At 38.6% G+C, this 12,638-nt stretch overlaps 1 protein-coding gene across 4 annotated transcripts in view; it reads left to right on the forward strand.

Annotated features, from left to right (window-relative positions):
- The window catches only part of LOC105495979 (bone morphogenetic protein receptor type 1A), a 169,928-nt gene that overhangs the window by 131,328 nt on the left and 25,962 nt on the right, over positions 1 to 12,638 (forward strand). For all 4 annotated transcript variants that reach the window (XM_071069846.1, XM_011765989.2, XM_011765988.3 and 1 more), the window contains 4 exons: positions 320 to 482; positions 2,342 to 2,444; positions 10,058 to 10,154; positions 10,287 to 10,386. In XM_071069846.1, the coding sequence (XP_070925947.1) occupies positions 320 to 482; positions 2,342 to 2,444; positions 10,058 to 10,154; positions 10,287 to 10,386 (463 nt within the window). The remainder of the gene's footprint in view (positions 1 to 319; positions 483 to 2,341; positions 2,445 to 10,057; positions 10,155 to 10,286; positions 10,387 to 12,638) is intronic.

Raw genomic sequence — 12,638 nt, forward strand, 5'->3', positions numbered from 1 at the left:
TAAAGTTATTTTAAAAATATAAAAAACAAGATTTGACTGTATTCTGCCTTGTACCACTCTTGTTTGTCTTTCACTAGTGCAAAAATTGTGATATAGCCGTCTTCATATACCCCACAATACCTGGTGCAGTAATTCTGTGCATAGTAACTTATTAAGAAATGTCTGTCTGTTGTATGAATGAAATTTACATTTCTAAAGAAACATGTTAGCTACAATTATTGTGATAAGAAAGCTTAGCAACTTTTTCTCATTGAAAATTGTAATCAAACAATGAGCTTTTCAGAAATGATTTACTTACAAATTCCATATTTGAATGCAGGACAGAATCTAGACAGTATGCTCCATGGCACTGGGATGAAATCAGACTCCGACCAGAAAAAGTCAGAAAATGGAGTAACCTTAGCACCAGAGGATACCTTGCCTTTTTTAAAGTGCTATTGCTCAGGGCACTGCCCGGATGATGCTATTAATAACACATGCATGTAAGTATTTTATGCAGCCCTTCTTAAGAGTTAGGAGAATAGAGTTGCATTTAGTGCTATTTTAAGAATTATTAAGCTTGTCTAAGGTTTTTTTTTTTCCTTCATATATGGTATCTTTCCAGAAAGCCAAAAAGCCTTGTGTTTTGTGTATTAGAACATTACTCCATTATATGATTGATATGTGAGTTACTATATTAGAATTATGTTATAATGCAGCTTTTAAAATAATTTCAAAGGGATCTAGTATTTTTTTTAACATCTGAGTTTTTTAATGATCTTTTAATCTTGAAGTCATTTTAGAAAACTTAGAGATTACCAAAAAAAAAATCAAAAAACTCACCGACAACCTCCTACTTCTTCTGTAGACAGGGTCTTGCTATTTTGCCCAGGCTGGTCTCAAACTCCTGGGCTCAAGCAATCCTTCCACCTCAGCTTCCCAAAGTGCTGGGATTACTAGTGTGAACTGCCACACCTGGCCTCCTACTTTTTAATTGGTTGAAATATTCTGCGGATATATATTAATCATATTGTGTTAATTAATTTTGAACTTTTTTCTTACCTGTGAATTTACCAATCCAAATCTGATTTATAATTTTTCTACTGTATTTCATGTTAACTCCACAACATGTTTATATATGATTATGTAATTCTAGTCCATATTTGTTGGAAACACTTGACATATTGACTTAATAAGACCAAAAAAAAAATTGCCTGAACAACTCAACCTGAATTAATTGTCTCCTTGTTATAGAGGCAGTAACGAATGTCATGTTTTGTACTTTTAATAATTGTATGCTCCTTGAATGGACCACATAGAAAGCATGAAACTTTACACGTAAACTCTTGAACCTATGTGATGGTCATCGTGTCTTAGGTGTGCTGCTTGTCCCCTGGTGGTGGTGGACTCTGCATGGCTGACTGTGACTAGTTTTCCATTTACACCTTCCTGGGAGTTTGCCAGCAGGGAACTGCTCTCCACTGTGTCACCAAATAATCTTTTGCTAAACTTCTTGTCTGTAGTACCTGCCTGATATAATGGGCTGTCTGTTAGTAGCTTAGTAACCCAGAGTAAAACTGAGTCATCCATTTTAGCAGAATTCTGCCCCACACGTAACATTTTCTCCTGACAGAAAACAAAGAATTCTGCAAAATTCTTCTAAGTAGAAGCAGCACAATTCCTGATATTAACAATAAATAGGAGCGCAGAAAAAGCTTTTAGAAATTTCTCCCAGACCTGTTGAAGTCTATATGAATATATTAAGGGGAAATTCCAGGATGCTAACACTAAGATAAGAATTTCATTAAATATATGTATGTAAATTTATTGAAAATTTATTCAAAAGTCCTCTCCCTGTTTTCCCATCATATTCAGTAAAAGGTGCCTTTCAGTCCCCCTTTTTTGGGTCATTAAGCCTATCTGTATATTTCAGAGAAAAGTTTTTATCTATTAGCATATACAATATGGGAGTACTGAAAAAATGGGTAAAAAGAGACAAAGTTATTTTAAAGTATATTTTCAAAACATGACTTACCTTATAAAATTGTATAAATCAGCTTTCTGTGATTACATGACTGTGATTAGCAAAGAAAAGTCACATAACTCCTATGTAGAGGACTTGTTTAATCGAAATCCTTTTCTGCTTGACAAGGGGTTGTCACTGGCCTTTTAGATCTTAGCTCAGACATAACTTTCATTTGTCTTAAAACCGCTTTGGCTTTGCCAGTAAATCACATGTGAATGCAATTCTGAATCACAAAACAAAGTATTAAAGGCTGTCTGTACCTGTTCACATTCAGACTCAAATTTCATTAGTACTTTCTATGTGAATTTATGTTTTTTTTTTTTTTTTCTGTTTTAGAACTAATGGACATTGCTTTGCCATCATAGAAGAAGATGACCAGGGAGAAACCACATTAGCTTCAGGGTGTATGAAATATGAAGGATCTGATTTTCAGTGCAAAGTAAGATATAATTTGGGACCCATGAGACAAAGAAGGGAGGGGCCACACAAAAGCATCAATTTCCCCCTAGGAGAAACATGCCTGACGTATACATGGCTGTATGTTCATGTCAGTAAATATGTTGGAGGAATACGTTCTGTCTAGATTCTGTATGTGGAGTTTATAACTGTATGTGGAGTTGTATAACTGTCTGTATTCATATGTGGAGTTTATAACTAAATCATTTCTGAAAAGCTAATTGTTTGATTACAATTTCCTTTTTTTCCTTTTTTATTTCCATAGACAGCACCTGGCTTTGTTGCCCAGGCTGGAGTGCAGTGCTGTGATCTCTGCTCACTGCATCCTCAAGCCAGCCTCCCGGATAGCTGAGACTACAGGTGCATGCCACTATACCTGGCTAATTTTTGTATTTTTTGTAGAGACCAGGTTTCGCCATGTTGCCCAGGCTGGTCTCAAACTCCCGGGCTCAAGCAGTCTGCCCACATTGGCCCCCCAAAGTGCTGGGATTACAGGTGTGAGCCACTGTGCCCAGCCTGATTACAATTTTCTTTGTTCTCTACTTGGGAGGCTGAGGCAGAAGAATTGCTTAAGCCTGGGAGGCCGAGGTTACAGTGAGCTGAGATCGTTCCACGGCACTCCAGCCTGGGCCACAGAGCAAGACCCTGTCTCAAAAACAAAACAAAAAAAAATTCTTTTTTCTTTTTTTTAAATTTCAACTGTATCTGGCTACTGATTACAATTTTCAATGAAGACAAGTTTCTAAACTTTCTTATCACAATAATTGCAGCTAACGTTTCTTTAAAAATAAAAATTTTATTCAAGTAATATGATTATGGTAATTTAAGTTCCAGATTATTTTACTTTAAAAAAGTAAAATGTTTTAAATCATCCTAGGTTGTCATGACTGCAAAAAAATTATATTGTCACACTTATTTGTAGATTATAAAATTTATTGAAAAGACTTTTAAGATAGTGGCAATAACCTTTGTATCACTCTGAGGCAACTTAGAAATGTTAAAGATATACTGCAAACTCTAGGGCAACCTCTAAAGTTGAAAAAAAATGTTAAGGCCTTGTAAGGAGGTGTCAGTGGAGCTGCTTTAACAAAGCAGCAACGAAGGAATCAGGGTGGTAATAGTTCATGAGCATCCTGATGGCTCTGGGTTGTAAACCTGATCTCTTCAAATTCTGTATAGTAATTTTGTCCCAGGAGATCCTTCCAGTGTTTCTGAAAACCAGCTACAGATAGAATTGTTTGTGCATAATTTAAGTCTCAGCTATGTTAGGAAATTGTTCCTATTGTTTGGAAATTCTCAGGATGGGGGCTGGGCGCTGTGGCTCGCGCCTGTAATCCCAGCACTTTGGGAGGCCGAGGCGGGCGGATCATGAGGTCAGGAGATGGAGACCATCCTGGCTAACACGGTGAAACCCCGTCTCTACTAAAAATACAAAAAATTAGCTGGGTGTGGTGGTGGGCGCCTATAGTCCCCGCTACTCGGGAGGCTGAGGCAGGAGGACAATGGCATAAACCCGGGAGGCGGAGCTTGCAGTGAGCCGAGATCACGCCACTGCACTCCAGCCTGGGTGACAGAGTGAGACTCCGTCTCAAAAAAAAAAAAAAAAAAGGAAATTCTCAGGATGGATAGAAACCTTAAAGGTTATATGTTTCAACCTCTCAGCTAATGTTTGGAATCACCCTCTTTGTAAATGACTACAAATCTGTCTTCCTGTCTGACTCTTCGGACCATAGAGAACAAACCTAATCTCTTTTTAAGATGATAGCTTTTTACTAACTAAAAAAAAAGTGCTTCATCCTGCTAGTCTTTACCCAGTGAAAGTAATAGTTCATAGTGACCTCAACTGCTCCTTATATGATCAGCTTTACAGTTATTCACTCTCCACTTCCTCAGTGTAATACGCAGAATTGAGTGTGGTATGACCAAGGAAAAAAGTAGAGAGTAAATAGTCCTGTTCCCTTTTTCTAAACACAGTCTCGTGTTAGATGTTTGGCAGTCACGCCATATTCTTGAACCACTGAGCCTTCTGTAAGCTGAAATCCCCATGTCACTCACTCATGCTGCTGCTGAGCCACATCTCCTCCACTCTTCTTTGGTGCTGTTGGTTTCTTCACACAAATAACTAGATGGGAATGGAATGAGATTTTCCTATACAGTTGTTACATACTTGTCTATATGAATTTTATCTTACAAGCATTAATCCTTTGCTCTAATTGGTCAGGATTTAAAGGATGCTAATTTAGTTGTTTCTTCCAGTTTTAGGCTGTTTGCATATTTGTCAACCACACATACTATACATTTTTTAATCACTTAAAAAATTGCAGAAAGAGCTATGGTTAGGGTACTGAGCCCAGCAGTAATAACTAGTGTTCAACAGGCCTAGGAGTAGGCCTGTCCTAAACTGAATTCACCATTATGTTAGTTGTTAAACTTGACAAGCTGTTCAAATCTATATACTGCTGTGAACCTTTGGACAAGGTGCTCTGCTTTCTTGTTTTCTCCCAAAGAAATGAAGGAATTACTATAAGGATCAAATTATATGTATATGAATAGTTTAGCACAATTGGCACATAGTAAGGGCTTAATAGATGTTAGCTTTGACCATATTGATTCTTTATTTAACAGAGCAGTCTTCATGCTCTGTTAAACACAGTGTAACTCAGACTGTGTTATACAAGGGTAACGGGCACGTTGATGGTTTTAAGGGAATCAGTTTTTGGATCCTAAACTTCCATAGGTCCTGTTGCTGAATATTTCTCTGCCTGAGAACAGAACTTCTCAAGCAGTTCTCTTTCCCTTAGTCACTTTTCATAGTCAACCCCTCCTAGTTTACAAATAGAAGGCCTGAGGTATAAAACTTGAGGTTTCCAGACGGTGTTATAATTCGAAGTAAAGGCATCAGTGTAGGCTATGTGGGAATATCAAGTAAGTATTTACATGACAGATGGTTTTCAATTGTTTGCTTTCAACCAAGTTGCTGGATCATTGAAAATAATTTTTGTTGATAGGATCTTTATGGCACTTTTAGCATATGCTTTGGAAGGACTTTAAACAATTATGGGCTGATTGAGGTGGTGCGGTGGCCTAAGCCTGTAATCCCAGCACTTCGGGAGGCCGAGGCAGGTGGATCAACTGAGGTCAGGATTTAGAGACCAGCCTCATCAACATGGCGACACCTGTCTCTACTGAAAATACAAAACGTAGCTGGACGTGGTGGCGCGTGCCTTTAATCCCAGCTACTTGGGAGACTGAGACAGGAGACTTGCTTAAACACGGGAGGTGGAGGTGCAGTGAGCTGAAGTTGTGCCGTTACACTCCAACCTGGGCATCAAGAGTGAAACTCCATCTCAAAAGAAAATTATGGGACAATGGTATAATAATTTCCTTCCATTATTATCATCTTGCTTATGTGAATAAATTGTCTTGATGACGACAAAAGGAAAAATAAGAATAAAATTAATGATGAATCTTCTCACTCTAGCAGTAAGTAATATTTATCCATGAATTCGTGAACTGATTTTTTTTTTAAAGACCCATCCATATGATTAAGAAATGCCTGGCCAGGCGCAGTGGTTCTTGCCTGTAATCCCAGCACTTTGGGAGGCCGAGGCGGGCAGATCGCTTGAGCTCACAAGTTTGAGACCAGCCTGGGCAACATGGCAGAACCACATCTCTATAAAAATTAGCTGGGCCTGGTGGCTCACGCCTGTAATTCTAGCACTTTGGGAGGCTGAGGCAGGCGGATCACCTGAGGTCAGGAGTTTCAGAATAGCCTGGCCAACGTGGAAACCCTGTCTCTACTAAAAATACAAAAATTAGCCGGGCGTGGTGGCACACTCCTGTAATCCCAGCTACTTGGGAGGCTGAGGCAGGAGAATCGTTTGAACCTGGAGGTGGAGGTTGCAGTGAGCCGAGATAGCACCACTGCACTCTAGCCTGGGTGACAGAGTGAGACTCCGTCTCAAAAAAAAAAAAAAAAAAAAAAAGGCTGAGGTGGGAGGAATGACTTGAGCTTGGGAGGCAGAGGTCGTCGTAAGCTGAGATCATGCAACTCCACTCTAGTGTGCAGAGTGATAGCCAGCCAGATCTTGTATCATAAAAAAAAAAAAGAAAAAGAAAAAATGCCTTTTCCAATAGCATTTTCTTAAGTTTGTATTTAATAAAGATTGTAACATATATATTTTTGATCAATTTTATGCTAATGATTATGATAAACTAGAATAATTTTCTAAGACTTAAAGACATACAGTTATAGGAAATAAAAGAATTTTTATGTACTTATCTTTGATGTGGACAGTTATATATTACTTTAGGACATAATTATTGTGGGAGATATTGAAAGGAAATAAGAGTTCAAAGAGAAGTAAGAGTTGTAGTGTAAAATTTCTCATTGCTAAATGAAGCATTTGTTCATTTATTCTTTAAAATGATGATAATGGGTATCAAATTACATGCTATTTAGATTCTACTGAATGCATTAAAAATGATGTAACACTTCTATTTCAAAATGAGGTAACAATTCTATTTCAAAGTATCATTATGTACAGTAAGCCAGAAATTGTTAATATATTGCAGCCATTTAAATTTTTGGTGAAAATTTTTAAGTGTCACCTGAAAAATATGTGAAGGATACGTTGCTTTTAAGAATTGGGTTATGCCAGCAAAAATTTTGACCAGCACTTATCTAACTTTCTGTATTTCTTGGTAAATGTCACCCAAGCACAGCACCTCACCCAAGCACAGCTCTCTCATGCTCATCCTAACCCTTTCCCCAGTGCCTTCACGCACTGCCAGGTGTGGCGCAGAACAGATGTGAGTGTCTCTCACCAGGCCTCACGTTCTTCCACTCCCCAGGCCGCACTGGTAAATTGTGCTTATTCTGTTTCCTCCTGTAGGACAAATTATTTTTCAGAAACCTCGCTGCCATTCCTTGTAACTTGGCTTCAGTTCCTTCCTCATACACTGTCTCCAGTTTGAGCACACTGAATAAGTTTATTTAAGTCAGAATCTCTTACTTCATAAGTGCCGAGTAAATTTGTTTCCCACAAAAATTCATATTCTCCACATAAATCTAGAAATACAAATTGACTGGCAGAGGGTAGGGGTGGAGAGTGCAGGGAAAGGAAAGGCTGTGTCACCCAAATTCGTAACCTCGAGAAACCCAGTTTTTGCCGACCGAGATACATCGTTAACCTGAGTAAGACAGACATGAGATGAGTCAGGTGTTGCTTATTCTTAGTGAAGCCATGTTGGGTCTTTAGGGGCTTACAAGTTTTTTGGCTTAGTCTAGAATCTCATCTGGGATTCATATCAAGCACAGAGGAAGGGAAATTAATTTATTGAATATTTGCTATATGTGTATAGTATCCTGGGGAGTCAGTATATTCTACCTTGATTCCCTCCAACTACTCAATAGAGCAGATTTTTTTTGTTTTAAAGACAGGGTATTGCTCCATTGCCCAGGCTGGAGTGCAGTGGCGCAATCACAACTCGCTGCAGCCTCAACCTCCTGGGCTCAAGTGACCCTCCCACCTCAGTCTTCTGAGTAGCTGGGACCACAGGCACGCACCACCACACCTGGTTGATTTAAAAGTTTTTTTTAGAGATGGGGTCTCACTATGTTGCCCAGCCTGGTCTCAAACTCCTCTGCTCAAGCCATTCTGCTGCTTCAGCTTCCCAAAGTGCTAGGATTACAGGTGTGAGCCACTGTGCCCAGCTGATATTTTTTTTAACCTGTATTTTTTAGCACACTAAAGCCCAGAGATAAATTACTTGCTCAAGGTCACAAAGTGAACAACTGGGAAAGCTAGGATTCAAACTGTTTGATTCCAAAACCCTTGTATTTTCTGTAATACTATGCTGCCTTAATCTGTTGGCAGAGTCTATTTTTGGCTTCTTTTTAAAAATTATTATTTTTAAAGATAGAGTCTCACTACATTGCCCAGGCTGGACTTGAAGTCCTAGCTTCAAGTGATCCTCATGCCTCAGCCTCCCAAGTAGCTGGGATTGTAGGCACACACCACCACACACAGCTTAAAGTCTACTTTCTTTCCCTTTTAAAGAAAAGGGACATATATAACATATACATGTAAACATATATATATTTATATAAAAATATAACGTTCAGTTATCTATCATAGTTTCCAACGCTCCATCTTTCTGAAGTCTTTAAATTTCATCTCTCTTTCAGCCATCTCTCTTACAAGGGTTCTCATCTTCCTGGGATATAATTCACCTAGCTTAGAAGATAGGAACTCATGTAGAATACAAAAGCATCGTAAGATCTCTTCATACATTTGGGATGTCATTTCCCACTTAGTAGTGTTTGAGCTACCTTCGTCAACCCTGTCAGCATCCTTCATAGAGAAGAAGAAACAAGACAGGACTTGAAGAATTGTTCATTTTTGTCCTCATCATCCACTGTCATGTCAGCAGTACATCTGTTGCTTGGAGAAACCCCATGCTGCCAGAGAAACTCTTTCTTGGTTTTTCTTTGCACTTTTCTCTTCTGCAAGGCCAAGCTCATTTTAGCTTTCCTGGAACCCTCTTGGATGCTTGGCACTTCTTTCATTAATAGTTAGTTATATGATTTTCATTTCCTCCTTCATTTAAGTTTTCTCTGAATCTGGGATTATTTCAGACTCTCCAGTTTAAGCCTAACTTTTTTCTCTCTCTCCTTATGGTCATTTAAAAGTAAAAATTGTGTAAAAGTTATTAATAAAACTTCATTTAAAATATAAAATATGTATTTGGAGATTTCCAAATGCTCTTGACCATCTTCCCAACAGAATCTGAAGTCATGGGCTCATGTTTACCTTTTTAAAGTCATAGCTGATTATACTGAGGCTTTTCCTTAATTTCTGCTTACATTCTTGTGACTTCCGTAGTGACAAACAGTTTGCTATTCACATGTTGGTCCAGAATGGCAGTTCTCCCCAGGCTGTGCTGAAATGGCAGCATTCAACTTGTCAGATATTATATTGTTAATATAATAAAACATCATATGTAAGTGCTGCTGCCCTTCTCTGTGCTAGCTTTCTGCTCTCTTAGGGACAGTCTCCTCTCTGGCTGGTGATCTTGATCATCTCTCAGGAATGCTTTCTGTAGTTTGGCCTTCCCTCACCACAGATGCTCAACTTGCCTCCGCATCAGTCTCATGACTTTCGACATGGCTGGGGTAGGCAGGGTCTGCAGTGGCCTCTGCACGCTCAGCTGCCTTGCTAACCAGCCTTTTCTTTGGACTAAGACACCCCCCACTTTTTAGTCTGATCTTAAATCTCATCCACATCTCAGTACCACAGTGAGATTATATGTACCAGACCAGTTTATAATTTTAATTACCTAAGTTCGGGTTTGGTATTCTAATCTAGTGTCTAACACACCATCCACATAGATATGTTCTTAAGAAAAGCCATTTTGCAGTCTTCACTATTTCAGCACAAATTTTAGTCTTTCAGTAATCCGTTTTTATATATAAAATTTGCAGGCCCCTTTCACTCACTGAATTAGAAATTGTATTTTATTAATACTAAAATGACGTATCATCAGTTTAAAATACCAAACAATTTCTAATTTTAATCATTACTCTTCTTTTAGGATTCTCCAAAAGCCCAGCTACGCCGGACAATAGAATGTTGTCGGACCAATTTATGTAACCAGTATTTGCAACCCACACTGCCCCCTGTTGTCATAGGTAGGTTAGCCGAGAAAAGTCGGAGCATGCTTCTCAAATATCTTCTCTGGTTTTACCAAGCTACCTAGAATTGAACACTTCAGATTATTTTTTCATTTCATTGTTTATTTCATTGTTTACTTTTATTGTCAGGTCCATTTTTTGATGGCAGCATTCGATGGCTGGTTTTGCTCATTTCTATGGCTGTCTGCATAATTGCTATGATCATCTTCTCCAGCTGCTTTTGTTACAAGTAAGAAGATATTTATTTTGAAGCAAAATATTTTGTCAAATATTAGATGTCAACCGCTGTTTGTAAAGCCATTGCAGAAACCATTAACTTGTGTTCTCTGGTTGTATATCTCCTTTATGTAACTAGACTATAGTTCTCTTAAGGGAAAAGGACCTTACTACCAATTAATTAATTGGGCACAATTTCATACTTCTTATATGTTCATGAATACTTATGATTTTCTTATTAATGGAATAGTGAGCTTTCTGGTATCTGAATATTTTCAGTCTCTCCCAAGAAACCCACTGTGTTATAATTCTTTAGAAATTTGGAGCTTCAGAATTGTTTGCATGTAGCCACGATTTCAGAATACAGTTGCCAAAAAAGAAGAGTGATAAGAGATAGTCCCTAATGGATATAAACTTTAATAATAAAACATCATACCGACCTAGATAGATTAATGAAACAAGTTAGTAAACTCATAAATAAACCCAAGTACATAAAGCAGTTTAGCATATGATAAAGGAAACACTTCAGATTACTGAGGAAAAGACGTTTGCGTACCTCCTTGTTTTTATTATAATTCCTCACCCTCAACAATGGGGTACCACAGTTGAGAAACTGTGTTTTGGGTCTTTCCAGATAATAGACTTGGAATCTTCTGTTAGGAAGGTGATGGGAAAGTCACATGATTATTCAGAGTAGGAGATGGGGTGGAGAGGAGAGCTCCACATCTGAGGTAGCCATCATCCCAAATGGCCCCCAGTGATTCTCACTGCCTGGGGTTCCTCACCTTGGGGCCAATCCCCTCCCGCACCACATCAGGGCTGATCTGTGTGACAAATAGGATATGGCAAAAGTGATTTCCAAGTCTACATTATAAACAGCTTTGCAGCTTTCACCATGGTCTCTGGGATCACTCACTCTGGGGGAAGCCAGGCATCATTCTGTGTGGACACTCAGCTCTGAGAGAGGCCTACACAGGGAGGAACTGAGGCCTCCTGCCAATACCCAGCCTGCAACCTGTAAGCCTTGGGAGTGAGCCGCCTTCGAAGTGACTGCAAGCTCCTGTCAAGCTTTCAGATGAGTGCAGTCTCAGCTGATGTCTGACCCTGAGCTACCCAATCAAGTCACTTCTGAATTCATGATCCACAGAAACAGTGAGATAACAATTGCTGTTTTAAGCCACTCAGTTTGGGAGTGATTTGTTAACACAGTATTGGATAATCCAGTGTCTGACTTTCTGAAAATTGACTTTCAAGCAGTCATCTTGGTCAACTTTACTTCCAGGGATAACCACAAGGGCCGGTTCCGAAGTTCTTGGGGGAGCTCCATAGTGTAAACTGGTTGCTTCTTGGTTTTCTCAATTTCTAGCCTAAGAATCAGACTTTTTGGGTCTGCAAAGTCACTACTCATTCATCTGCTTCATGAATTCCAATAGTGTTTACTGTTATTTTATCTCCTTTTCTCCTTGGCTGTTAAGACAAAGAAGTTTAAAACTCTTCATTACTGTTTTAGTGGACTAGTAAAAGCAAGCAAGTATGCTCAATCAGTTATTTTAAGCTTTGTCAGAGTATGTTTTTATTTTATTTTATTTTTCTTTTAAGAAAAGAGCCATCTATATTTTTATTTAAATCATGTGTTAATTTTGGGGGCCTGTTTTTCCATTGAATTGCAGAGATTTTTTTCTCTTTGATTTATAAAAGCTGTTTATGTTTCAGAAATCAGCTTTTGTCAAATAACTGAATCTTTGCCAGTAAGACAGGTGATAATATATCAAGGTGATTTGAATTTATATTTTTCATATTAAAATACTTTTTTTATACATTGGTTTCTTTATTACACAAGGGCACCGTAATATATAAATTATTTTATTTATTTATTTATTTATTTAGAGACAGAGTCTCACTCTGTCTCCAAGGCTGGATTGCAGTAATCTCGGCTCACTGCAATCTCTGCCTCCCAGGTTCAAGCGATACTCATGCCTCAGCCTGGCAAGTAACTGGGATTATAGGTATGCACTACCACACCTGGCTAATTTTTGTATTTTTGGTAAAGGCGGGGGTTTCACCACGTTGACCAGGCTGGTCTTGAACTCCTGACCTCAAGTGATCCACCCGCCTCACCCTGCCAAATTGCTGGGATTACAGTCTGAGCCACCGCCCCTGGCCTATAATGTATATAGTAAAATATTGTTGAGTATGCTTTTAATTTTCTTTTAAGAAAAGAGCCATCTATATTTTTATTTAAATCTTGTGTTCATTTTGGGAGGC

This window comes from Macaca nemestrina, chromosome 9, assembly GCF_043159975.1.
Source record: "Macaca nemestrina isolate mMacNem1 chromosome 9, mMacNem.hap1, whole genome shotgun sequence".
Lineage (NCBI taxonomy): Eukaryota > Metazoa > Chordata > Mammalia > Primates > Cercopithecidae > Macaca > Macaca nemestrina.